Source organism: Dermochelys coriacea, chromosome 3 (assembly GCF_009764565.3).
Source record: "Dermochelys coriacea isolate rDerCor1 chromosome 3, rDerCor1.pri.v4, whole genome shotgun sequence".
In the NCBI taxonomy this organism is placed as follows: domain Eukaryota; kingdom Metazoa; phylum Chordata; order Testudines; family Dermochelyidae; genus Dermochelys; species Dermochelys coriacea.
This window is the reverse complement of record NC_050070.1, coordinates 150,078,019-150,105,139: the sequence shown is the minus strand read 5'-3', so window position 1 is coordinate 150,105,139 and position 27,121 is coordinate 150,078,019. Positions and strand designations below refer to the sequence as shown.

At 50.3% G+C, this 27,121-nt stretch overlaps 1 protein-coding gene across 5 annotated transcripts; it reads right to left on the bottom strand.

Annotated features, from left to right (window-relative positions):
- Positions 1 to 445: 445 nt before the first annotated feature.
- Positions 446 to 25,526, bottom strand: VEGFA (vascular endothelial growth factor A). Of its 5 annotated transcripts, XR_006280164.1 has the most exons (9): positions 24,490 to 25,511; positions 17,712 to 17,763; positions 12,351 to 12,547; positions 10,153 to 10,229; positions 9,618 to 9,650; positions 6,497 to 6,568; positions 5,246 to 5,377; positions 2,532 to 2,944; positions 446 to 1,776 (listed from the first exon to the last, which is right to left on the bottom strand). XR_006280164.1 is itself a non-coding variant. In XM_038396107.2 (8 exons), exons 1-8 carry the CDS (start codon positions 24,553 to 24,555, stop codon positions 2,923 to 2,925), a joined length of 651 nt encoding a protein of 216 aa, XP_038252035.1. In that variant the 5' UTR covers positions 24,556 to 25,511; the 3' UTR covers positions 446 to 2,922. The 5 variants fall into 5 exon arrangements, 4 of the variants coding, with proteins under 4 accessions (XP_038252035.1, XP_038252036.1, XP_038252037.1 ...); XM_038396107.2 differs by having other exon boundaries at positions 446 to 2,944; XM_038396108.2 differs by having other exon boundaries at positions 446 to 2,944; positions 6,515 to 6,568.
- Between the last annotated feature and the right edge of the window lie 1,595 nt (positions 25,527 to 27,121).

Below are 27,121 nucleotides of genomic sequence, written 5' to 3'. Positions count from 1 at the left end.
TTGTGTTGATGTAATACAATAAAACGTTTATTAAAATGTCTCCCTCTCTCCTCATCTTCTTAAATAGTAAGTTCATTGAGGACCATTAGGATCACATCTGCCTCTGTGTTTCTACTCCATCAGTATAATGGGGCTTCAATCCTGATACTAGTGGCAGAGTTAGAAGTAGACTGCTGGTCTTCGGACTCCCAGTCCTGTGCTCTAACCATTTAGACAACTCTCCTCTACCAGAGCCAGGAAGAGAATCCAAGAGTCCTGACCCCTAGTCTCCTTTGCTCAAAGCCACCAGACAACAGTCTCCTCTTAAAGCTGGGAACAAAATCACAGAATCCAACCATTGAATCCCAGGTGCTCTCTCACCTCGAGGCAACACAAGAGGGTCTGTTTACACACTGGAAGAACAAACAGGATGCAAAGCAGAAGGAGAAGCCAAAGAAAATCAAGATCAGAATTAAATTCTTTAATACAAAAAAAAGTTTGTCATCGTTGTAGCTGTTTTTTAAGATATATCTGTACTTTTGTGTTGGTTTGTTTAAAAATAAATATGTACTACGGAATATCTTGAAAAAATTCACTAGACACAATATGTATTGTTAATATCTTTTTCCCCGCAATTATTACAGATAAACAGTAGCACCAATAAATAAAATGATAACAAATATTAAAATTAAAAAAGGAGAAATTCAGGATGTAGAATTTTCTATTGTTCCTTTTTTTTTTTACATATATAAAAAAAATCGTAGCGTCTATTTAATCCGAATCACACATATACATAGACATATATATATATATATACACACACACACACAGCCAAATATATATATAGTATGTAGATGTATATCTAACCCTTGTCTCAATAGGAATGTGTAGGGGTGTCTGTTAGAGAAACTCAATTAAATAACTACCTAGAACATGCTACTGAGTCTGCCAACAATTGGGGAGATGGGTTGGGGCATAGAAGGGTTAAACTTATACACAATCAGTTAAAAAAAAAGGAGGTATGGTTTATAAATAGTTGAAATTAAATATTAACAAGAAATACTGAAAAATCCCTACTCTTTAATTAAATTATGTTTAATTTCTAATTTAAAAAGGGATATTAAATAAGTATATAAAACACTTTCTCTTCCCACCTCAGAAGCTTCTGTCTTGAGCACGATGCAGCGTGAATATATACACATGATGGATGCAGGCACACCCGCGTTTTTTCCTCCTCCTGAAAGCCACCAGCTGGCTGGGGAATTCCTAGTGGTTAGTAGTCACTTGTGGTGAGTCTGTTTTTAGACTGCCTTGTCTTTTGGGACGCTTTCATTTGGTACATTATTAGGCGTTGAAAGTTCAATTGCAGGTGGTGGCTGGCAGCATTCTAACACAAACCAAGTATCCTTTTGATTATTGTTTTTTTAATCACAGAACTGGATTATATATATCCACATAGACATACAAACACTCATTGGTGTGTGTGTGTGGGTGTGTGTGTGTGTGTGGGTGTGTGTGTGTGTGTGTGTGCGCGCATTCTGGTGCATATTACAGATATAGAGAGAGATGGCCAAGATTTCAAAAGAGACTAGTGATTTGAGGTGATGGATACCCAACTTGAGTCTCCTTAAAGAGGCCTGGTATTTCGAGAAGAGGTGAAAAATCAGGCCTCATAGGAAGCACCCAAAAAATGAAAGCACCCCAAATCACTAGGCACTTTTGAAAATCTTTGCTGTATATATATAATAAGTACAGATAATTAGATATACAGACACACGCACACACACATACACACCCCTACTGTGTATATACTTTTGATTAATATCCCTTTCCAGAAATGTTCCATCCGCATCTTGGACGCTCTTCAGTGGCAGCACTGTGCATGAGGAGAGCAGACCGTGCTGTCTGGCTATGCTCGGGTCCCCATTCTTGCTTCAGCGCCCTGCAGGCCCATCTGTCATTTTGCAGCCACCAGGGCGAGAAATCTAGTTTCTTGGGATACTTCCTCAAGGGGAAGGGTTCGTGCGTCAGCTGCCCACCATCCTTAAGGCCAGACTCTACCCTCGGCAGAGTTTCTACAGCAAGTCAAATCAACGCAAAATGTACACTGACATCCCGTGTCCCAGCAAGGCAGGTCGTGAGACGAGTAGGGGCGAAGGTTGGAAGGAAGGAGGGGGAAAAGAATCCTCAACCACGTAGAGGGCCCAGCGTGCCAATCCATTTCCTTGACCTTTGACCCATAAAACCCCAAGGCACCGCTCTTTGGAATCCCCTGCCCCTCCTCTCTGGCTCTTCTCCTCCTCGGCACAAGGGAAGAGAAAGGGGTTTGTGGAACAGCCCACGCAAGAAAGAAACAGCGGCGGCCGCACGAGTCAGAGTTAAGAAGGCTACACCCAGCGCTTTCATTAAAGTCCCGCCTCAACTTGTTTCTTATGCCCCAAGTAGCCCGCTTGTGTCCACAGCAGTCGAGTATATCCAGTGAAGACACCAATAACATTAGCAATGTTAAAAAAATTCAGTGTGTGTACGTAGACACACACACGCACACGCACACACACACACACAGATGTGGTTAAAATATATATACACATATATAGATGTATGTATGTATGTATATATATATTTATACCTACATATACGTCTGTATGGGAATCCCATAAAATACACCCCTATAGTCTTCCTGGCTCTGTTATTTAGCAGCATGAAAAGAAAAAAAAATAAAATAAAACAGGTCAAAACCCAAAGGTGAATCCTGTGCGGCGGGTGCCTCGGGGAATGTTCCTTCCGGAGTCCATCGTCCGTACTGAAAGTGCTGTGCTCTACCGATCCTTCATTTTAGGGTGCATTTGGATTAGGGTTTTTGTTTTTTTCTTTCTTTCTTTTCCCATCCAGGCGAGAAACCAAGCTCCAGAAACAGGGCTGCTCCCCCTTCTACTCTGCTGCTCACCGTCTCGGCTTTTCACATCTGCTGGGCACGAGAGGGAGAAAAGAGGTTACATTTGTGTGGCAGGGAAGGCAGTGAGAAGTTCAAGACCACACTGCGGCTCTGCGGAGATAAGCCAAAGGCACCGCAGGGACCCAGGTAGTGATTTGTCCTGTACTAAAAGAGGGAGAAAACCACTGAGAATATCAACCCAGCCAAATCACAGTCCCCTGGGTTCTTAGGTTGGGGGTGAGTTAGGAACAGAATTACAGCTGAAAAGCACCTTCTCCCTCCTCAGCCTTCAAACCCACCCTGCTTCCCATCTGCCCCTTCTCACACTCCCACACCAACTCATGTGCACAGGGACTGGCCGACCCATGCAGAGACACTCCCCACAGCCCAGCTCCCAACTTTGCCTGAGGTTCCCCTTGGAAGCAGTGCAGCCAAAACAGTCTCATGCAGGCAAGAAGATGAAAGGAAAGTGCGTCTCATTCAACTAGCTGCTGCGAGCAGGGGTTAGTGCCAGAGAACAGCGGCAGCCACTTGTGGAAGCAGCAGGAGAAACGAGAGCTGACCCTGCCCCGTAGGGCCCAACTTCAGAAACTCCAGCGGGGAGAGAGGGAGGAACTTCAGCTTAACCAGCTTTAAATCCGGAAACAGCTAAATCACCCGCTCCCATGGCTCCATCCTGCGCTCCCGGCCAATGCACTGGCTCTGGAAACCTCTAACCATGCCACTCACCCCACCACAGGGAGGGCTTGGCAAGAAAGACTAATAAACCCTCGAGCCAGGAAGGGTTTTTCGTTTTGTTTTTTTCACTTGGGAATATTTCCCACCTTTGAATTCTGAGGGGATGATTTCCAGCTGTTCCTGGGAGGGGGAGGGAGATGGTGGGAGATAAAGGTCAAGGGCAGGGAGCTGTCTGGTCTCACTCTCTGTAACTCAAGAAGGGTTGGCTCAGCTCTGCCCACAGCACCAGTCACTCTCCCACTCAGGTTACACCTGCCCCCACAAAAAAAAATTTCCTCTGCATTCACAAGCCCTGGCAGCGCCAGAAGTCTGGGCTTCCCGGGGTTTGGCACAAAGCAGGATGACACGATGCTTTCGGGGTGTCAGCACCTCACTCCCAGGGATGGTTGTAATACACGGATGCTGGTCAACCACAAAACTACCACCAGGCAGGGGATAAGATGCCTCAGCTTCCAGCCACTAGCCACACAGGACCCTCATTTTCATAGCCACTTGCCCTCTTCACCCCCAAACAGAAACAGCCTGACACCCTCTTATGGGAAACGAATCTTTGTGAATCGAGGCTGGAATTTATTGCCATAGGCTGGTCCTTAGCAGTTCCTTTTACACATCTATACAGAGATTCTCTCACACACACCAGCAGGATCCTCAGCTGGTGTCAATCAGCATCGCTCCATTGAAGTCAATGAGGCGACACTGATTTGCACCAGCTGAGGATCTGGCCCACAGTTTCTATGCAGGTCTGTCTCCAGCTATAGCTATGACTGATAGAGAAGACGTAAGTAGGCTGAAAACACGCACGCAGCATAGACAGCTGGATGGACCCAGACCACACTGTCTCTCTGTAGTCCCATCATACATGCAGCCAGAAACAGTGACCCTGCCTTGTGTACACTATAGACAGACACACCCACAGACACACCATGTCTCGTGGCACAGCCTCACGTGCTCTCATCTCATTGTTAGGGCATGTAGGGAGCTGTATGCACACCATAGGCCAAGAGTTCTCTCCCTGGCATTTAGGAGCATGAGGGTCAGAAGAACCGCCGGCCCTAGGGGTGCGTGGGGAAGGGCTCAGGGGAAGGGAGGACTTCCTGGACTGTTTCCAGTCCCTCCAGAGGGGTGTGAAAGAGTCACCCTCCAAATATACCAAGGGATACATTGTCTATGCAAAAGGGGGAGTCTAATCTAAGTGCGAAAGAGGAGCCATGTGCCTTCCCTAAACCAACCAATGGGCAGTACGTACACTGGGATGTATGTGGGGTTACAGGCTCATTCTCTGCTTAACTCAGCAACACAAAATCCACCAGGGTGTCCTGCTAGTGGGTACGCTGGCCCCAAACGCCCCGTCTGTGGGAGTGTCCCATCCGATCCCTGCCAGCGCATTCGAAGCTCACAGCAAGCCTGTGACAAACGGTAAACGCTGTCCCCTTCCCATTGCAAGGTGTCCCTCTGATCCCTGGCCCTTAGTACAGAGGAAAGGAGCGACCACAGAGCATTGGTGCCAGAAGCCAGCAGGAAGCAAGCTCCCTCTCTCTCTCTCTCTCTTTCTCTCTCTTTGGGTGTTTCTCTTTCATCCTTCAGGACACAAACCTGCAAGTGCGCTCGTTTAACTCAAGCTGCCTCGACTTGCAACGTGAGTCTGTGAATTTGCAGGAACATTTACAGGTCTGGGGATCTTGTACAAACAAGTGCTTTCTCCTCTCTGAGCAAGGCTCACAGTGACTGCAAAAAGGCAAAAGGAAAGAAGTCTAAGCTACAGCGCTTCAGCAGAAAGAAAATACACATGCAACACCCTACACATCCAAGCAATCCCCTGCCCCCTCCCCGTAGCTCCCACACGGCCCCATTGGAGCGTCGCTGGCTGACGGATTCGCACGGCAGCGCTCCGACAGGCCCGGAACCTAGTTGCGACAACACCCACTTGCGTTAGCGTAAAGAGACAGAAAACAGGCTCTCAGCACGGTATTCACCAATCCCGCATTGGGTCCAATCGGCACGGGGGACAAGGAGGTGAGAGAACCTCCCTGACCATGGCTGTGTTAGCAACGGGCCCCTGAAATGGAATATCCACGCTACAAAGAGGCCAGCAGCTAGTCGGTTAAACCCCTGTGGTTTCTCCTCCCCTGGAGAGGCAAGCAGGGCTCAACTGTGCAGTGAGGGGAGAGAAGACCCCTACCCCTTGCTGCTACAGTCGAGTTTTGACTTGTCCTTCCTTGGGGACTGGGGGATTTTATTCATTCTTTAAGACCCCAGCCCACTCCAGACCTGCCACCTGAGAGACTATCAAGAGAAAGGGTGTGAATTTACAATGCAGAATTGCGTGAATCAGAGTGAGAGAGCAAGAGAGAGAGAGAAGCCACCAAATCCAGCAGATGCAGAGAGCCCCCCTAAGTTACCCAGCCTTCCACTACTCCCCTAGGCTTGTGTTTTCATCAGACACACACGCACATGCACACACGCATGCACAGCTGAGACCAGTCTCCTGTCACCCGCCTTGCCGCAGGGACTGGCAGAGGACAGAAGCCAAGATGGGAAGGGGGATCGCACAGGCGCATTGTAAGGAGTGATTACAGTGCAACGAGCCCGCCCAGCCACCACGTTCCTGTGCCCTTGGAAACAACCACAGCTGCTCGTCAAAGAGAAGAGGTGCCAAGCAAGCAAAAGCCACCTGCCCTGAGCTGTGCTACCCCTGCCCAGTGCCAGAGCTGTGCCACCACCAGTGCTGCCCCGCAGGACTAGGAGCCAACCAGTGATTCGGAGGGGAGGGGGGAGATTTTGAGTGTGCTGCAAGCGGGCTGATTGGTTTGGGACAGAGTCTACGAGCACATGACACAAACGTACAAGCTGAGCGGTTTGTACCGGCTTTTCTTGCGCTTTCTCTTTTGCCCCTTCCCCATTCCTCGCTTTGATTTTCTGGAAGAAAAACCAAAAAAAAAAAAAAAAAAAAAACCAGAAGAGAGAGAGAGAGAGAGAGAGAACGGAAGAAAACCGAAAGGAAAAAAATACAGCCATGTGTGTCCATTGGGGGGAGGGGGAAACACCCAGGGCAGGGCCGGAGAACTGGTCTCTGGGATGATGTGCTCATCACACCATTCGCACTGGCTTTCTCACGCTCGCCACCCCAACCATAGGGGCAGAGAGCCCTTTAAATCAAAGGCAGCCTGGACCAGTCGCAGCATCCTATTGCCCTGCTGCTACTGCCTCAAGGGTAGGAGGGCTTTCCGGGTGGGGGAGGGGCACAGAGAGACTCAGTAAGTGTGGCCCAAACTTTGGGAGGGCCGGCAACAGAGCGTCCGTCACTGACTGACAAGAAGAAACCAGAACAGAGCAACTCCCCTCCTCCTTGATAAACTAAAGGGCTGAGTCCAGACATGCCCAGATGGGCAGGGCAAGCTGCAACACCAGCACCGCCCCATGTGCCAGATGCATCGCCATCCAAAGGGAACGTCGGTGCTGCAGAGAATTCCACCGCGGTGACCAGCCGGGCCAGGGTTAATACGTGCTGGGACAGGCTGCGGAAGCTGCCCCGTGAGGGCAGAGGGGTTTCCCTGAGGGAAGGGGTCCTGTGTTAAAGCTTTGCCATGCGAGCCTTGCTACTAAGGGGTAAGGAGTTGAAAGTGTTTGGTCAAAGCTCTCCCAGCCCTTCGCCCCACACCCACTGCCCTCATGGCAGCCAGGGGCAGCCTGGCATAGGCAGTAGCTTGCTTACTTGCGGGGGGAGGACTTGCAGCACTATGCATGTTGGGCACCCAACCTGTTTCCCTTTGCTGCAGCGACTGCATGGGCAGATCGAGTGAGTGATTCCTGCAGGCAGGTGAGCAGCGGGGCAGGAGGAGTCAGAACCTGAGTCACTCACTTGCTCATCCTTGCTGCTGGCTGGCTCCTGACTGTCAGCCCATGGCTGGGAGCTCCAGGGCTCCCACCCACTGGCAGCTTCCTACCTGCTCTGAATGAAGGAGGAAGAGGCCTAACCTAGTTCTGACACCTGGGAGGGGAAACAGACCTCTCTTTGCCAGCCAAGCAGTTTTCATACCTCCCCCTCCCCATTCCACCTGGCGCTGCCCGAGAGAGGAGCGGACGGAGCCAAGAGACTGACTCATTTTACACCTTCTTCTTCCAAATCCATCCATCGCTTCTGGTTGGCAGGCGGGTCTGGGAGGAGCCAGCACAGATCTGGCTGCCGATGGCAGAGCAGGGGGACAGCCTGCTCTACCCCTCCAGCTGCACTAGCACCAGCGCAAGGGACACACGTGACACAGACAGCAGACAAAGTCCCAGAGTTTGTCAGTCGAGTGAGTCCTTGCACCAAAGCCCTCCTCCTCCCCAGCTCTGCCTCCTTCCTCCCTTCCCCAGCTCAGTCCACCTTGGCTGGGTGGAGAAGGGCTAGGAGAGGGGGCGGAAGGACCCTGAGGGTAACTGTCAGGGCGTTTCTTGGGCCCTGTTCAAGCCTGTTTGCTGGCACCAGCAACTGAGTGTTCATTTCCTTTCAAACTTTCTCCTAGCTGCGAGCAAAGAGAACATCCCAGGAACACAAGGAGAGTCATGGGGTGGGAGTGGGGGAAAGGAAAGGTCCTTTGGGGGAGATTTCCACGCCTTGAGGGCTACAGAGAGACATTAAGGACAAATGTACTCGGGGGGTGGGGGGACGGATGGAAGCATCAAGCACAACATAGACTTCAGCCCGACCCAAACCAAACTGTCGCTAGCGTGCAGGAATGGCATAGAGAAGGGGAGGTGCTGGGGGTCAGGTTAGCGGAGAGGGAATGCTGCACAAACAGAGGGGAGCAGGCCGACTGCTTCGCCCACCCCCTACAGCACCAGCGCTCACACAGCCCCAGCTCTCTCACATCTTCAAAGCACAAAGTCACTCGGACTGAACCACCACTGCACACACTAGTCCAGAGAGAAGAAACCTGATGGAACCATGAGCCGAATTCCAGGGAAGATGGGAAGCAACTCTGGCTGCACAGCTGACCAGGAGGGTGTTCTCTCTTTCTCTCTCTTTCTGCCTCATCTCCCCATGCCCCAGCTCCATCACTTCCTTCGCTGGCACTGTGCAGAACCGCTACCCCAGCCACGTGCAGTCCAGCTCTCCCGCTCCCAGGGAGGGGTCGCACTTTCCTCTTTATGTATTGATTTGTGCTGGGTGAGCGCAGGATCGTTCGTTCCTCCCTGTCTGTTATCGTCGCCAAGAGCAGATGGCGTCAGGGTAATTTTCGTGACCGTTTTTGGAAAGGTTCTACCCTGACCCCTTCCGTGCCGCCCGAGCAAATCCACAAGTTTGACCGAGATTCTACCTCTCGCTAAAGCCTCTGCCAGGAACATTCCCACATGCTGCTAGGCAAGTTAAAATGGCTCCTTTCCTTCTCCCACCCACCTCTCAATGAGCAGTGTCCAACCCCATATAGTGTTCGCCTTCCCTCCACCAGGCCTCGAGTGCAATCTCTTCCTGAGGCCAAGCGCGGCTCTTGTTCAGAGAGAGAGAGGCCCTGCCAGGAACCAAAGCTGAGATGGATAGTCTGGCTGCTGAAAGAATCTCTATGCAAGCTGATGCGAAAGAAGCCAGCAAGCTCTCACCAAAACAGCAGGAAAAAGAAAGGCAGCGATTGCCAGTGACCACAGCAACACCCTGGTGCTGCACCAGAATCCATTCCTGAATGGCACTGAACTCCATTCCAGGATTTCTCTGATGCTCTATGTAACGTGTCATGGAGCCCCTGTCATGTGGGGTCAGGCAGGGAGCAGACTCCTGCAGTCTAGAATAAGAAGGAAGAACCACCACAACTGGATTTCTGTGTCCTCCTGGAATGGATTCAGGATATAACCCCCTAATAGCACCACTTGTTTATTAAAGAAACAACGCCTAAATCTGAGCATCTCCTGCTGTCAAAGGAGCAAAGAGGGGGAAATAAATCACCAGCCAACCACCAAAAGAAAAAGGAGGAAACGGCTCGTCACTTACTTTTCTTGTTTAGCTTTGACGTCTTTCTTTGGTCTGCGGGGCAAGAGAGAACAAATGCTGGCTTAGAAGGGAGCCAGTGGCAGGCCCTTACTGTTCTGTCCTCCCCTTCACCATCCCAGCCCTGCCTTATCCCCCCCCCCAACGACAGCAGTCCCAGCACTGTGCCCTCGGCACATTGCACATAGGCCCCATCTATCCCGACTGGCTGAGCGGCCTCCCTGGAGGGGTTTGTCCTCCATTTGCAACCCGTTGGCAGCCACAGGGCTTCCCGGGACATGGGCTATCATCGGCCCTCCCCCGTACTCTCCTCCAGCCGCCCAGCAGTCTCTAGAAAGGTGGTGACATCATTAGCGAAGGACCCTTTCCTCCCCAGCCCAGCTGCCCCTCTGCAAACCAGCTTGGAGCAGACCTGCAGCCCCAGGCCAGGGTCCCTAACCCCCAATGCCAGTAAAAAGGAAAGGCCAGCTCCCCATGGGCAGGTGCATTCTGAGGGCAGCTGGTGCTCTGGAGATCCCCAGCGTGGCTCCATCCTCACCTGCATTCACATTTACTGTGCTGTAAGAAGCTCATGTGCACTATGTGCTGACTCTGATGGGGTTTAATTCTCATTATCTGGAAGGAAAGACACAGAGAGTCACAATCATGGGCCAGTCGGGGCTGATCTGCATCTCTGCCAAGAAGCACAGACAGAAGAAACATTCCCGGCCCCCCCGCTGTCTCTCTGAGGAGAGCACCAGAGCTCCTAATGGTGCTTCCAGGCGCATCCCCCGGTCAGTGGAGCCCTTTGCTTGCCGGGCAGGAAGCAGCACCAAGCTCAGCCTAGGGCTTTATTTTTTCAGATGTGAAGTGGAGCTGGAGCTGGTGAAAAGTGCAGAGTGACAGCCCTGGATGCTGCTACAGGAGCAAGGGCAGCTGTGCAAGCTTCCCCCATGCTGCCCTGTCCATAGACTTCTCCCCTAGTGACACTTCTAAAGGTCGACACTTGCTTCGTCAGTATCCGGCCCCTCTAAGACCGACAAGAAAACAGCCGATTTCATAGCAGCCACAAAACTGCCCTCAACTGGAGACAAATTTCAGTCCCTACCAACACGAGTGGCATTTAAACCAAGATTCCACAGCCCACTTCTGAGCTCCTGCCCCATCCTGGATTCAAACTGGTGCCTTCCAGGTGTAAGGCTCTGGGAGCAAACTCTTGATCCCGAGTCGCCCACTCTGCCCAGGCTGCTCACGCAGAATAAAAGCCACTGCGTAGCAAGACGTGAACCATTCAATGATGCAGAGCCATGATTCCAGCACTCAGCACTAGAATCACCCCTGTACGGCCAGCTCTTGAGCTGGTGTCAATCAGTGCAGCTCCAGCGAAGTTACTTAAGCCACAGATCTGACCCTCTATATTTATACTGCACTCATCATGGTGGTATCTGAGCCCAAAACCAAGCTGGGATGCTAGCACTGGTGCTTCCAACAGAGATCTGCTGATCTCCTCAATGCATGTGCACATCGATCAGCTATGGTGAGTCCAGTGTGAAGGGGCAGGAAGAAACATGCGTCCCTATTTATAGCACCCAGCATAACGGGTCATCGATCCTGATTGGAGCCTGAGCTGCTGCGCCAATATAAATAATACTGCAAGGTTCTCAACACAGAACGTCAAATTTGGCTCAGGTCATGAGTATAATGAATGTGTTTGGTGTTAACATAGTCCCATGTGGTCTCTTGTCTATACCATAAAGCCACTGCAATATTTACAGTCTCTGCTTGAGGGGCCCAGGGCTGGAACGGGGGTGGGGAAAGGCTGCAGGTCAGGAGTGAGGAACTGTGTATGGGGAGCCCAGGATTGGAATAGCAGAGGTAGTGCTAGCCAGGCTCAGGGCATCAGCATTGCTGTGGGGGTGAGAGGCAGGAACCTGGCCAGTGCGGAGGTGCAGTGGCTGATCTATATGGGGAATGCTTTCACAGAGAGCTTTCCGTCAGGACGCCTGGCCTTCGCCCGCACGGCCAGACCTCTGACTTTCCTGAGCACTAAATTCAGCAGTTTCAGAACAAAAGCGAGAAAGGCACAGAGACTTTTCCACTTGACACTGCAGAAGCAGCATTTCTTAGAGCCCCTTCCCACCCCTGCTGGGCCATTGGAGCTAATGGCCCAAATCCCCAGCGCTGCTGGTAAAGGCTGACCTGACATGCTCTCCAGGGGAGAGAGTTCAGAGAGGGCATCCTCTTTCACACTACACTCAGTATCCTTAGGAGCAAGTGCTGCCTGATACAAATACCAAAGCAAGAGTTAATGTGGAACAAGGGGCTGGGAAGATTCCCTACCCAGCCTCCGAGATCACACCAGGAAGTCATTAGAAGCGCTCCCTTTATAATGCAGCTTCTCTGTCTGTGGCTAGCAAGTTAACTCCACTTGAAAGACCCAGAAAATGGATTCTCCCCTTAACCTTAAACGGAAGCAACTCCTGTTAAATCTGCTTGGTGCGGCCATGGGAGATCAGACCCCTGAAGCAATGTCTCATCACACCAGCCTATGGCTAGAAGCGAGACTGACTACCCCCCTTTCCCCTCCCCAAGACTCCAGGGGAGGCCCATCTGCCTTCTTTGTGGAGGCCTCCCTCCCAGACAAGGCTTCTCCTCCTTGGCTGTCTCAGAGCAAGCAAGTTACAGTGACTCAGGGGATGCCCAAGGGCAGGAGGCATCCTCCCCTCTGCTACCCCCATTCTCCAGCCATGCCCTCACCTCCATGGTGACATTGTGCACCTCCACGGGGACACATTCTAGGCCCTCGTCACCACAGCAGCCCGCACACCTCAGCAGGGGTACGCAGGATGGCTTGAAGATGTACTCCACCTCATCAGGGTACTCCTGGAAAATGTCCACCAGGGTCTCAATTGTCCTGCAGAAGCTGCGCTCATAGACCTCCAGGAACTTGATAACTATGAGGTGGGAAGGAGAGAGAGAGAGAGAGGGAATGAATTAACAGCAGCTAGGCCTGGGAACACTCACACCTTCCCCTTAAAATGAGATAAGCAGTTGCAATTACTGATCCCTCTGCCCTTTGCTGAGGCCCTGCTGCCCTGATCTGCTTCTGCAGTACAGAGTCCCTCATCTTCACCCCACCAAGCTGAGGGGGCCCCCACTGGTGCAAATTAACTTCCCAGTTATCCTGTTAACTCCTTAGGGAAAGGGGGGCTCTTGCCTGAATTAGACGCTGCTTCTGAGTAGCAGCGGAAGGGTGGAAGTGAGAAGATAACTGTCTAGGCTGATCTAAGTCACCTGGCCCCGATGCCTCCTCTACCTGCCTCCCCTGTTATCTGACACACTCCATTGGACTTCCTGCCACTAAATGCCTTAGCTCAGCCAAAAAGCACCTGATGCTGAAACAGACGGTTTTGGGTAGGGTGAGTCATTGGTAGGATTTATCTTTCACCCCATTCAAAGTGTCAAATTCTTATCCAATGGACACTGGGAATGCCAAAAGCTAACATGGGAAGTGACTCCCAAAAGGTCAGAACAGAGGGGACAGACTCCACCCCTGATGATCTTTGGGAACAGAAGCTCTCTTGGGGTGAAGGAGAATGGGTTTGAATCATTAAAAGTGCATTCCCACTCCTCCATGCTGTCCCTCCCCCATTCCATCCTCCTGTCCACCCACCCAGAGCGTGCCTGTCAGATCCAGAGCATCCGTTCCAATATGTCACCTTCTGCAGCACTGCACTGTCTGTTCACGACATTTGCCAGAGTTCTAATTCCCCGGAACCTCTCAGCAATACCACAGTTTCTCAGCCCAGGAAATCCAGGGTCAGCCGTGGAGTGGAGGAATCAAAGTCACCTCTCAGCATCCAGGGTAATAACTAGGCCACATACCAGAATGAGGTGGAGTGGGGTGCAGATCTGCCTTTACATCCTCCCTGTCACTCTCTGTACCCAAGCTAACTAAACATCAGGTGCTGGGACCCTCTCTGATTTCACAAGTGTTTCCCAGTGCTCCCCTATCTGGTGCCAAAGATTGATCTCATCGCTTGGTCAAGGCGTGGAGAGATTTAAAGAGATGATAGATGAATACACATAAAAAGCCCTGTTCTGCGGATAGCAAACGCATGGCACCCTATAGTCCAGCATGAGTTCTAGAGAGGAAGTTTCAAAGAGCAGAGGGAGAGTGTATGCATAGGAAGACAGTGGCTGGCTTGTGCTGTTCTGCATTAGAATGATACGCCTGCACTGTATGCACACAGTCCTGTAATAGAGAGGTCGATAACCCCATGTGATAAGCACATACTGCTTGCATCATGGAAAAAATGGTCTCTACTAAGCGTTTCTGGAGTGGCCTGAACCTGTGACAAACTAGCATAAAGGTTACTTTGCCACAAAAATATAAAAGCTGCAGGGCTCTGAGCTCAGGGCCCACAGTTAATTGTTGAAAGTTAATTCTAGGTCATGCAGAGCTGAGAGTGTCACAGTACTGCTGGCAGCAGGTGCGAGTGGGAGGAGTATCTGTTTAGGAATTGAAAGTGTCAGAGAGCACAAGCGCCTATTAAAAGGGAAAGTGGATCAGGGAAGGGAAATGTGACCGGCAAGACCTAGCATTCTTCCTCCAGAAGAGTCATTCCCCCTCTCCTTGGCAAGCTTGCCTCTCATCTCCTTCCCTGTCTTGTCTCTGTCACTTCCTTCTTCTTGTTCCCTTTCAGGGTGACCTTAACCTTAAAAAGAGACTATCTCTATACAGTAGGTTTAAACAATTTAGCTCCTGGGAAATTATGCAGGCCCAGAGACAGGCATGGAAGCACACTGCTGATTATTCACACCCTCCGAGTGTTAAGGATTTGGGAACTGTTGCAATACAAATAAGTCTGGGATAAAAATGCGGATGGATCCGTGCGGGGGGGAGGGGGGGAAAGGATTGGCTACATGTGCGAACCAAACACTACTGCATGTGCTAATCTAGTCACAACAGGCAGAAACTGAAACTGACTAGAAACTAAAGTGAAACTGACCAGCCTGCTTCCATTGTCCAAACTGAGTGTGTCAGAAGGGAAAACCAACAGCATAAATGGTGAAAAAATACACTTGGCTTTTAAAAATTCATTTTTTTTTTTTATAACTTAAGGGGTTATTGGCAACATAAGGAAGGCGATTCCATTTCTAAGGCCAGATTTATTGGTGGATTTCAAATACACTGCTTTGCCAGAACAGCACCAAGCTGCTGGATCATGCCAGTGACTGTGGTCTATAGTTTGGTTTCAAAACTGCATGTGTAGTTTCCTTTGCAGAGTCTTTTGTTTCATTTGTAAAGTCTCTAGTCCTTACACATTCAGCAGTGCCCTGACCATACTGCTGGGAATTCAGGGTGCTGCCAAACCCAGAATGTTCACAGAAGAAATCTCCAATAGAAACCGCAGCCTTTACTTGCTGCTGTTTTTTGTGTTTGAATATGAAAAATTATTTTCAGGAGCATGTGTCAGCTTCTGAAGAGGGGGAGGGGAATCTGTATCCAAATTTAAATCAGAATATCCTGTCCACAAAGGGGCTGATCTCGCTAGATGCATTGATTTATTTGAGTTTAAGGTGCTCAATAATTAGCAGGATCAAGCCCAAATTTGCAGCTGAGTGGTGGAGAGGAACATGCTAAAAAGAGGGTGGTGCTCACAGAATGGGTCTGTGATTGGTTCACTGCTGTGCCCATCATTGGCTGAGCAGCTATATATACATACTGTTCTTTTAAAAATAAAAAGCGCAGCCACAAGAGCTGGTGGCTTCCTTTATTTATACCGAAAAATCTTTTCTCATGGAGCAAACAAAGAGTGTTTGTCTGGCTTCTCTACAACAGCCTGGGCCACAAAATCATGTGGAAGGATATCTGAGCAGCAGGGGGGCTAGGTCTATCATTACAGATAGTCCCCAAATTGGATCAGGTCCCCAGATGTAATCCTGGCTGAAGTGGGTGGGTCAGTGAAGAGGCCAAAGAAACAAAATGACCTTTCGTCCCAGGACCTTTATGAAACATGAAGCTGTATGACTCCCCTTGTAGAGTAGCTGACTATTATCACCCCATTTCACAGAGGGGGAAACAGAGGCACAGGGAAGGGAGCAAGGTGGAAGGAATGGGATCTGACTTCCCAAGGTCTCGTAGCAAATTAGAAGCAGAGCTAGGAAGATAACACATGACTCGTGATTTCTAGTACCCTGAGCTAACCATAGACATATTTGCATCGCAGAACTAGGAATAGAACCTATGAGTCCTGATTCCTAGTCCACCTGCTCCAATCAATAGACCAATCTCTCTTCCCTTCCCATCACCATTCTTGTGATGTGGAACCAGGAGTGGGTGGAAAGTAAGACCCTCCAGGACAACGGGCACCGTTGAACTCCTCCTCTCATCAGTAAGATGGATGGGAGCACAAAGGGGGCACAGACCAGGGTATTAGCTGCCACTCATTTCTACTACTAGCAGAGGGTCTGGGTACCAAAATGAGCCCTGCAGTGGGCTCAATCCTGCTTCCTCTGAAGTCAATGAGCCCTTCACTGTTCACGGGGCAGTCTGCCAGCAAACCAGAAATGGATGACAATGCAAAATGGACACCTTGTAACAAATCCAGCCTGCTGGAAATCTCTGGCAACTCTCCTATGGCTTGTCATGCCAATAAAGTTATTGAAATTGAAACTGAGTGTGGCAGGGAGGGGTTCAGTCCCTAGGTGCACTGCTAGAGCCCCCTGCTGCCCTTCTGTGGGAATAACACCAAAGGTCACAACCTGCCAGGCCATGCCAATCTAGATGAGGATAAAGACAAACTAGGGCCGTGGATGACCATTGCCAGCATGACAGTGGTTTTCTCCAGCATGAAGGTGGAAAAGAATGGTAACCCTGTCTGAGATGTGGCACAGAAGTCACCCTACTGCTCCAAAGTCCACAGCGCTGTAATCCCCAGTCTGAATCAAGAACTACAGAGAGAAAGCTGAGCCATTAAAATATAAGGGGTCCCACAAGTCAGAAGTGGGCTACCAAAGCTTGCCATCTGCTAGCTCGGTGCCTACTGCGGTTCTAGTCTATACCCAGATTTATTCAGCCCTCCATCCAAACACCTGATTTACTACCCATTATAGTCCTTCGAGCAGCTGGAGTTATCTGAGATAGCAATGACTTGAAAAGTACCAAGGTCTCACTTCCTTTTATCTAGTACCCCCACAGGTACTAGACTGTATTCGAATACAAATACAGACTAACAGGGCTGCTACTCTGAAACCAGGTACTAGACTGCCAGCAATGAACCGAATTGAATTAACTGGGCTATGGTACCTCTAATACACTCTCGAGGCCTGCTAGCTCAAACAGAGCAAAAGTGTTTTAGGTTTGTCACTATATAGTGCAACCCTCTCCTCCTTCTAAGAGTTCTGGCTGAGAGTCTGGAAAATTAGCCCTGGCTTCTTCTTCTTCTTCTTATTTATTTTTTTAAGATGAGCTATCTTACTGGCTTAGGAAGATCCAGGTGCTGATTGGTCCTTTGTCTGATGATCAGATCTTATCACTGAGCAGGGCACAGTGAGTGCGCATGGGAAAGAGGAGAGGGAGACAGGCAGCAAAGATGACAAACTCCTTCCTGTGACATTAGGGAACTATTCATAGCCACTCAGCTTTTGGTAAATTGGGTTTTTTGGGGGTTTTTTTTGGCATTCTGGGAAATTTGCAACGGGTTCATAAGTATCTCTGCATATGTTCCATTGGACTGATACAGCCAGTGTCCCTCTATGTCTCCAGAAAAGATGAAGAAAGGGAAAAGTCTGCTCTTCAGACAGGCCCACCTGTTTCGCAAAAGAGCTTTCCAAGTTAAAGAGCAGTTCTGACTAGTATGAAGCCACAAAAGGGTTAAATCTGGTGTCTCACATTTCAAGTCCTATTCTCTTCTCCTCCCCCCTCCCCCGCCTCCATATGCACACTTTGCTCCTGCTTTCCAGAAGGTGGCAGTATTGGTCCTCAGGATCTTCCCAGCAGCTTGGCTCAATGTCTCCCCCAAAGCACCCCATTCCCCACCTCCCAGAGCTTCTGCGCTTCCTAATTGCTTGTAAGCCCTGTAGCTGTTGAGAAGAAAGAGGCAAGCCACTTACCTTCATTGGGTTTCCTCTCCCCATCCCCAAGGGTCGGAGCGGCCTGCGACAACTGCAAAGATAATAGAAAATTAGTCAAAACCCAAAGTCATTATCCTGTCCCCAGGGGTGGTTAGGGAGCTGAGCCGCTTCCCAGGATTCTACCCTCAAGCTCCAGAATGCTGCGGTAACAATGCCAGTGGAAGCAACAGTGTTTTGGAGCATTAGTGTAGCCTTTGGATGCACTCCAGCCCCCTAGTTCCATCCCAACCCTCTTCTTCCCTCGGAAAATAAAGCCGCCACAAAGGAGCATGTCTGACTTCCCTGTTACAACCTTACAGGGAGAAGTGTTGCATGCGGGGAGAAGTTATTAGTAAAGGCTTTTGCGGCTTTGAGGGGAAATGTTCCCCCCTCCCCCCACCCCATGTGACCGCAAGACAAGCACAGAGAAACCTTTGTCTTCTCTTTCCTCCAGAGCAGAAGAAAATGAAATAAAAATAACACCTTGGGCCTGGGCTTAAAAAGGAGTGGGGGGGGGGGAGCAGAGACACAGCATCCAGGCAAAGGCAATTCACCCCAGCGTGTGTGTGCGTGAGAGAGGCAGAGAGGGCACTTGGGAGTGGAGTGGGTGGGAATCTGGTTTAGTGCAACATCACTTTAAAAAAGAACACAGAGAAATTAACTGCTCAAAGGCATTTCGAATTATTAAGGTCGAAAAACAGAGCGGGAATCTGGGCGGGGGAGAAAAACAACATTGGTGACCTTCTAACGCTGACATGACAAATACGCTAGGAGATTTGTCCACGTTCATGTTCCAAGGAAAGTTAGTGGAAGGTATTTCAAAAAGGGGCCTAGGTTACAAAGCAGGCTAGCAAGTGCAGACGGATTGGGCACTGCTTTTAAAGGGACAACAGCCCTATTTTTTCTACCTCCCCTCTCGCTCCTAAATTAGTCTCTATTATAAAGGTAAATCATTTGAGCTGGCATTATGTGGCGGGGGGAAGGAGGGTGAGAAAAGTCTCATGGTTTGAAAGGTCGTCTCTGCTCTTACCATGTTTGCTGCTAAGTGGTGGCGATGGTTGGGTGTCGATATTTGGCTTTCTGTCAGAGTGATTAACTGTTACATCACTCCCTCACATAGTCTCTGCCCAAAACTACCCTTGCTCCCTCCCACTCCCCCCGGCATGAAGGACATTGTGCACCACAGCACAGTGGGGCCACAGATCTGGGCCAGAGCGTCTGTGCTACAGAACCAAGACTAGGCCCCAGAGCTCCCTCTGTCACACTTCCTAACCAAAAAAAAACCCTCCTGCTGTTAGTGACAAGAGACACTTCTGAGTAGCTGACACAGGCATTAATGGAACTAACTAACCAGAGGGAGAGATGGAGAGAAAGCATTACAGTGTTTTATTAGAGAACCGTTTTATATTTCAGGTGAGACCTTAAAAACCCAGCTCCTGTCTGCTTCGTGTGAGCATTATAACTCTGATGGCATTTTCCAGAAGGCAGACTTCACCCTTCTGTCCTTGACCAAAAACACCCACTCACTCACTATTTGTGCAATGTGCTGCCATCTACATATCCTCCACTCCAGAGACAGCTGCATTTCAGTGGAGCTGTATTAAAGTGCTTTGGGATGAGTGGTGGTATAGAAACACAATATATTATTTATCACTGGTCGTATTAGGCTTTTAAAAAGAATAATCACTGTCATCTCACAAATGGCCGGGTACGGGACTGGAGCCATCCAGCCCAGGACAATGGCAGGCCTGCCAAATAGATCAGCTACCTATATGCTTCCACACAGACCCACAAACAACCTAGCACCACCAGCTTTAAGAGGAGGGAGGAGATGGAGCTTCCAAAGCAGGAGAAGAAGCCCCTCTGCCAATTATTCCCCAGGGCCTGTGTATAGTTCCCTCTAGCTAAGGTTCTGCTGATCTGCCTCCCAATGCCATTGAAGCACATAAGCTCCTGGCCCTAAGTCTAATATGCAAATCCAGCCTTCAGTCACCCAGTTACGGGTCTATTCCCCACTGGGGAAGAGAAGCCCTCTGCCCTCGCTCGGCGTTAGGGCTGTGATATCAGCTTTAAAAGAGGACTCCCAGGAACACTGTCATTCCTGAAGGGTGAAGGTCACTGCAACAGCACAAACAAAATGGAGGAGGCAGAGGCTGCAGCAGCCCTCCAGAACCAGCCCATGTCTGAAGACCAAGGGCCAAAAGGGACAAAAAAGCATCAGCTGTGCCCTAGCGAAGGAAGGAAATCACCAGCCAGATCAGTCTGTTCAATCTACAAGGCACAAAAGTACTGTTAGGGTAGGGCTTGGAATCAGGCACAGCATGACCATTGGCCGCTACTGAGAACTGGCTTGGAAACACCTTTACAGCTCAGCTGTGCCTACTCGCTTTCTGGGGCCACTGGCCTCCCCTGCCACATGCCCTCCATGTCACCGGCAGCTGTCAGGAAACAGGTGTAAGCAGCACATTTTCACTCCTCACCTGCAACACATCCCTTAGCTCATTCTTCAGCAGAACCCACCATCCCACAACCAGCACTTGGAGCAGCAGCTAAAACCCATTCTAGGAAGTAACCAAACTCTAACCCATGATTCTACTGTGATCAAGGTGTGGGAGCGTGTGTGCAAACTGCTAGCTAATGAAGTCTGCAAGCATGTTAAAAGTCATTCAACAGTCTGGGAATTCACCTGAACTGGATTGCTGTGCCTGCCTGAAATCAACCCCACATGCCACTCCTGACTACCAACTGGCCCGGAAAGAAGGTGATTTCACAGCAGGCCCTCCACTCCTTGCCTTTGGATCTAGGACGGCTTCTGGAATTATTAATAATACAATGCCTCCCTAGAGGCCCTGCTCCACTAGCGTATTTCTCTCACTACTTTTCCCTTTCCAGTCACCGCTACCCACGGAGCCCGTCTGTTGAGGCAGCATTGCTTGGATGGAAGGGAGCTTGCCTCACATTAGACCAAGCGGCTATGTATCACAGAAGGGGCAACTGGAAAATAAAAGCAGAAGAGCCCTTCAGGGGACAAGGCCCAGTGCCCTTCGGTGGGAGCCTGAAGGTCATGCTGCCTGGGCTCTCTCTCCTCTACTGGCTTTTGGAACTACTCATCACTTCCGTAATATGATTGCTTTCCACCTTTTTTTGTCGCATGGATGCAGTCCCTGAGTTGGTGGCAGGTATATCGCCTTGGGGTAGGGGTTGTATAAGAAGAAGCTTCTTTTGTGCTCTGTGCTATTTGCAGGTTGTTGAGAACTTGTGGTCTGAAATCAGATAAATACTCCCCAACACAGAGTCAGCTCCTGACTCACCCTGTCTGTATCTGCAGCTTCTCTGTCTCCTGTCTGCTTTGCTGAGGGATCCAGTTCTAATGCGAACCAAGTTATTCTCTTGAGGAAGAGAAAAGGTTAATTCAATCGTTCCCCCCACCACAACCCTTTCTCTTCCTTCCCCTCCCCCTAATCTCTGCAGGCTCATTAAAAGAGCTTTGTAACTGTTTGGGGCTGGAACAAACAATCCAGCCACTTTGGGAGGGACTCTGGGACGGGAGTTAAGGCACTTTCAGTCTTAGGCGCTAGAAATTCTTCTCAGAGGTTTCTACGCAAGGGGGAGGCTTTACTGCAACCTTTCCCCATTGTACATGCAGAGAGAGGTCAGTAATCCTGCAAGCTGCCGGCAGACAGCATGGGGACATCTGAGACAGAGCAGAATGGGGCAAGAGAATCTAGGTTTGTCCAAGAATTAGAGATCCGCTGGGATGGCAGTGCGGAATCCCCTTTTTTGCTCCCAAGACCTGATCCTGTTAGTTTGTTCTCAGAGCAAGAGCGAAAAGCAGCTTTGGGGAAGGTGACCCGCTGTGGCCCATCTACTCAGCGTGGAAGGGGCTGGGGAAGTTAGTTCTCCTGGTGTTTCCAGTGTGGCCTGGCTCATAGATACACCAAAAGCAGGAGCCTGGCTGGTGTGAGATCATTAACAGTCTAGTCACAGGCTCTCTTTCCCTCCCTCCCTCAGTGTCTGATCACTGCCGGACCCCTATGGAAATACAGCTGGTGTACCCAAGTCTCTCCACATTCCAGGGCACGAAGGGAAGAGCTCGGGCTCCCAGGATATTCTCTCCCTGGGGTCACTCCTAGGAGGCTGCGGTTTAGAATCAAACCCATCGAACAAAGAAATGATGGGGCCGGTTTGTGCTTTCCTGTTTTCTAGGAAAAAGGGGCTGTGGGAAAGTCAATGTACCCTCTCCCCAAACCACTGGCCAAACCTGACCCTGAGAGCAGTGGGGACAGGGTGGCAGGGTGAGGGCTGGCTAACATTTGGGGAGGGTATTCTAACTGCATTCTTCCCCCCCCCCATCATTACAAAGGATACTCCCCACAAGTAGAGCAGGACACCTGCAGCAGCACCGCCCATCCCAGGCCACCAACTCACAATTTCCCAATGTCCCAGCCTCCCTGCAAGTCGTGATAATGTTACTAACAGCCTCAAGAATGAGTAATTATAATTCTGCCTTTACTAAAGCGGCACTGGAATACCCGCCCCTCTTCTCTGCATTTATTAAAGCAGCACTGCATTACTTGTACCTTGCTTTTCCTGGGAGCCGGGGCCAAGGCTTTATTTAATTCTCCCCAGCATGCCTGGCTAGGTAGATAAGTTTATTCAGCACACTGCTTGATAAACAGTGGCGATAAAATATTATCATCAAAGCGCGAACCTCGGGTCCTGACACAGAGTCATGCTTTATGCCAGGCCCACGGTCATCGCCTTGGTGCCTACGTGAGATCTGTCTAGCACCAGTATTTCTAATGTTCCCACCACTGTAGTATGTAGGTGACCAACATACAAATAAGGGCAGAACTCACATCTGTTTGCAGGAACCCGGCGGTCGGTCTGTCTAGGCACTGGTCGGTCTGTCTAGGCACTGGTCGGTCTGTCTAGGCACTGGTCGGTCTGTCTAGGCACTGGTCGGTCTCCCATCTCTGTACTATCGCAGGAGCATCTCACAATCTTTAATGCCTTAATCCTCACAACACTATGTGAGGCAGGGATGCCTCTTCCCTGCCACTCTGTTATTCCTCCTTATTTGTTCCTACCTTTCCCCTCTGTCTCTTTCGTTCCTTGTCATTATTCTCCTCTGGTGAGGAGAGACTTTTGTGGAAGGCTTTTTGCACTGTGTTCTGAAAATGGCCAGACTTGGGTTCTGTCTGATGTCGGTTTCAAAGTTTTTTTGTTTTTGTTTTTTTTAAAACCACCTTAACATGAGACTAGCCAAGGACAGGACAGTGATATCACCATAACTTAGCACATGACACTCTCCAATAGGAGGGAAGCCTGGTTTCCTATCAAGTGCAGGCTAATCTGCTGCTGTCACCTAGAAAGTGGCACTATAACAGGCTAGCAACAAAGCATGTGATGCCTGCTAGACTTCAGTTACATCTGAAATGGCTTCTAATTGAGGAGTTACCTTCTAGTGTCAGTGCTGAGCAAACAATGTGAACAGCAGGTTAGTTTACAAATGGTATTTATTCTCACACTGGAGGGCCTGGCCCTCGATGATGGCCTCCCCCAAATTCCTGAAGACAAATGGCAGAAGAAAACTAACTTCTTCTTATCCCTCCAATTATAATATATGCCCACCTGGCCAACCTATACCATATCACCTGGATGCTCAATCTAACCCGTTTAAAAACTCTTGGCAACACATCCCACTTGACTCCCTTAAAAAGAGACAGGGTTTGTACAAAGAGGTGTATTTTTTTTAAGGAGGCCAAACCGATTTCCGATCCTTGGGAATGCCATGGAGGCTGGGGTAAAAGTAGGGAGAGAAGGGGGAAATCGGAGTTTTGAAATCTCAACGGGGACATGTATTTTGCAAATCAGTCTGGATGAAATACAGAACCCATTCTGTCTCCTTTGATCTCTATTTGTTTTTCCAGCAGCGAGGTGTTCTCGGAGCGCCAGGCAGTAACATGCCCGAGAGATCTAACTAAAGACAAATAGGGCAAAACAGCCTTTTGCAATGTCAGGAGACAGAGGACGAGGCTTACAGCCCAGGCACGGTGCTTCCAGAAGCTGATGCAAGAAGTCAGCGTGCCGCTTACATGCCTGGGGAGGGATGACGGGGCCAAGCACGGGGATCATGTCCGCCTGTGAATTTCATATAAAGCTCCCAACTTCTGCGAAACTCAGGCAACAGATCCGTCCCATTCCCAGGAGAAAGAGGAGAGTGGGCACGGGCGGAGCAGCGAGTGGGAAACCGGGACTCCTTCAGGAGCTCATAAAATCCCGGACCTCTCCCCGCAAGTACAAGCGTGCCTGATGGCCACTACACTCAAAGTGCATGTGTGTGTTCACCGTAGCTCACACACCTTTCTCTTAAAAAAAAAAAAAAAAAAAAAAAAAAAACGGGAGGACTTGTGGCACCTTAGAGACTAACAAATTTATTTGAGCATAAGCTTTCCTGAGCTACAGCTCACTTCATCGGATGTCTGTCTGTCTGCCTCTGTCTGAGGGCGTGCGGCGTCTGGGGATACTTCTGCAGGAGGCACACGGCACTGCACACACTCGTGCCCTTGCACACGCACGCAGAGACAGCTGCACACGTGAATTCCATACACCTAGCCTGGGCGCGGGGCAGGCGAGGGGTGCTCGCTCTGCCACGGGCACCCCTGAGTTCCCAGCCTCGAGGCACGGTCGGTGGCAGAGGCAGGCGGGGGGAAAGACCACGCCTGGCAGGGAGAAGGAGCCCCCTACACACACACAAAGCCCCCCCCCCCCTTACCTTGGCGTTGTGGAGATAGAGCAGCGCCGGCAGCCCCCAGTGGATCCAAGTGAGCAGAAAGTTCATGATTCCTGGAGCAGGTCGGGGGAGAGGGGTGGCTTGCTGAGCTTTTGCTGTGTCTCTCTCTGGCCGCCTGTCTCCTTCCCTTTCTCTCTACCCCTCCGTGCCCTCGTCTTCCCTCTCCCGGAGCCGCTCTCCTGGGCGATTTCTGCAAAGCTTGCGGCCAGGGGGGAACTCTTCAGTCTCGGGTTTCACCCCTCCATGAGCCCGGCTCTCTAATCGCCAAAGAAACAGACACCCTCCCCGCTTTTTTTTTTTCCTCTCTCTCTCTCTTTCTCTTTCTCTCTCTCTCTTGTTCCCTGCACAAAGCTCAGCCTCCTCCGTCCGGCCCGGTTCCGATCCGACCCCCGGAGGGACAATCCAAGCTCCAAGCGGCACCGATTTGTAACAGATTTCCCCTCAGAGAGATAAGAAAAACCCACGCGCGCGCACACAAAAAAAGTTTGCCCGAAAGTTTTCAATGCATTTTCCAGTCTTCGGGTTGGTTTCCTGCGGCTGCTCCCAAGCTGGAGTTTCCTTTCAGGGGAGGGGGGCTGATCCCCGCTTTGGATCCCTGGCTCGGCCCGGTTCGGTTCTCCCTGCAACTGGGAGGGATCGGGGGGTGGGGACTGGATCCCTTTCCTTCTTTCCACCGCTTTCAAAATCCAAAGTGGCCGGGCAGTGGAGGGAAAATCCAAGCCGGTAAGAGTGGGGGCGGGAGGAATAAATTAACGAGTGGGTAAAAATAATAATTAATACCAATAGCAAATCCCAGCGCACAGGGAGAGCTGCTCCTCCTAGTCTGCTCTGCTCCCTCCTGTGCTGATCTGGCTCGCTCTCCTTTCTTGGCGGAGAGTCTGGCTGCACTTTGCTGTCGCTCGCTCGTGAACGTCAGGCAAGAGCCACAGCCCAGCGCTCTCTTTCTCTCCCTGCCTCGCTTCGCCCTCCCTCTGCAACTGCAACGGCACTGCTCGGCTAGCTCCGCTCCTGACTCAGAAGAGCTTGCTAAGCCCCGCCCAGCTTCAAGCTCCTCCCCTCCCTCCTCTGCCAGGGGGCCTAATTCTGCGGGGGGGCGGAGACGACGTTCCGATTCGCACACAGCCTGCTCCTTCCGAAAGCCGTCCGCAGAGTCGTGTGGTGCTGGCAATCGCTTGCAGCCACAGGAACTGGGGATCCGCTCCAGGGCCCCAGCCGCTTTCACTTTTCCTTCCCCCCCCCCTCGCCCCAAGTCACGATTCGTTCCCCTTTTTGTCAGCCCCTGTGGGAACGTGTTCAAAAAATCAGAATTCACCTTGTGAACGGGGCTTGCTCCAAACCAAAGCCAAATGCATGGGGCCGGGGGGGGGATTGGGGGTGCTATCTCCTCGCCTGCTAATCCCCAAAGGGCCTCTGACCCCAACATCCTATGATCTCTTAGCACCTAGGTAAGGGAGCATTCTCTCCTTGCCTGTAGGTTTGACTTCCCTCCAGCCTGTGTGATTTTGTGTCAGCTCAAAGGACCTGTGGGTGCACAGGGGTGTGCTGTGGGGACCGTTCTGGCAGACAAACCGCAATCTGCTTCCTGGGGGTTAAAAATCTGTGCAGACTAAATGTGGACCCCACACACATTTCCCAGTCAAGATCCTTCACTCCTGCCACCCACAATATTTCATCTTTTGGAGAATACTGTTTTTATCCCTTCCCTTTTCTTGCAACAATTTGCATGTGTTAAAATATAGAGAGCTAGATTTCCTGTCTCCTGGCATTGGGGTAGATTGCATGTTCAACCTGGGCAAATTCCTTGACTTCGCCACAGAGTGCCGAAAGGGGAAGGGGATGGAAATGGGGAAGGACATATTCTCATTAGAAAGCAGTTTATTTCCAGCATAGTGTCACTAGGCCTGCAATGATACAGAGAAGCATTGACTCTATAGAGGCACCTGCTGGTGGAGGAAAACACACACAAAAAATCATTTTATTTCCCTTCGTGGTTCTTCGATTTACACACATACAAAAATCATTTTATTTCCCTTCGTAGTTCTTCGATTTGCTCTTCCTTTTGTTGCTTTACCTTGGAGTCCCTTTTGTGTTGCCGTCTCATGCAGCATTCACCAATGGGGGGGCTCAGTCTTGCTGATCTGGTCTAAGACTTGGTCTGAGTCAGGACTGACTCACCTCCAGCAACTGCAGTGGTGGGCTCCTTGTGTGCACTGCAGGATTTGCAGCAGAGGGGGAGAGGTCAGAGCTCTGTAGAAGCCTAAGAAAGGTCCGCGGTCCTGCTTGCAACAGGGCGGGAAGGTTGTTCAAACATTGCAAAAGACTCCCTCCTTTTTTCTAATTGTTACAAAGACCCCTTCCGAGTCAGCAAATTGCTAATGACTGGACTTTCCCTTAAATGTCGCTGCCAAAAATTGCCTCAGGGAACACAGAGGCTGACAGGCCCACAGGAAGGGTGTAGGATATTTCTCTAAATAAAGCTAAAATAAAAAGTCCTACATTCTGGACCTTTTCCAACCATGTTTTGTGCAGATCCCTATATGCAGTCCCATCCTCCTGTCCTGGCCCCGGCATCGCTCTTCATGGACATCACACAGCTGGGCCTTTGGGGAGGGAG

Excerpts from the sequence above, each read along its gene's own strand:
- VEGFA (XM_038396107.2), bottom strand. The coding sequence starts at position 24,555 with ATGAACTTTCTGCTCACTTGGATCCACTGGGGGCTGCCGGCGCTGCTC. Across the intron at positions 17,764-24,489 it reads TCTATCTCCACAACGCCAAG|TTGTCGCAGGCCGCTCCGAC; the intron begins GTAAGGGGGGGG and ends TTATCTTTGCAG. Across the intron at positions 5,378-6,496 it reads CGGTACAAACCGCTCAGCTT|TCACTGTGAGCCTTGCTCAG; the intron begins GTACGTTTGTGT and ends GCCTTTTTGCAG.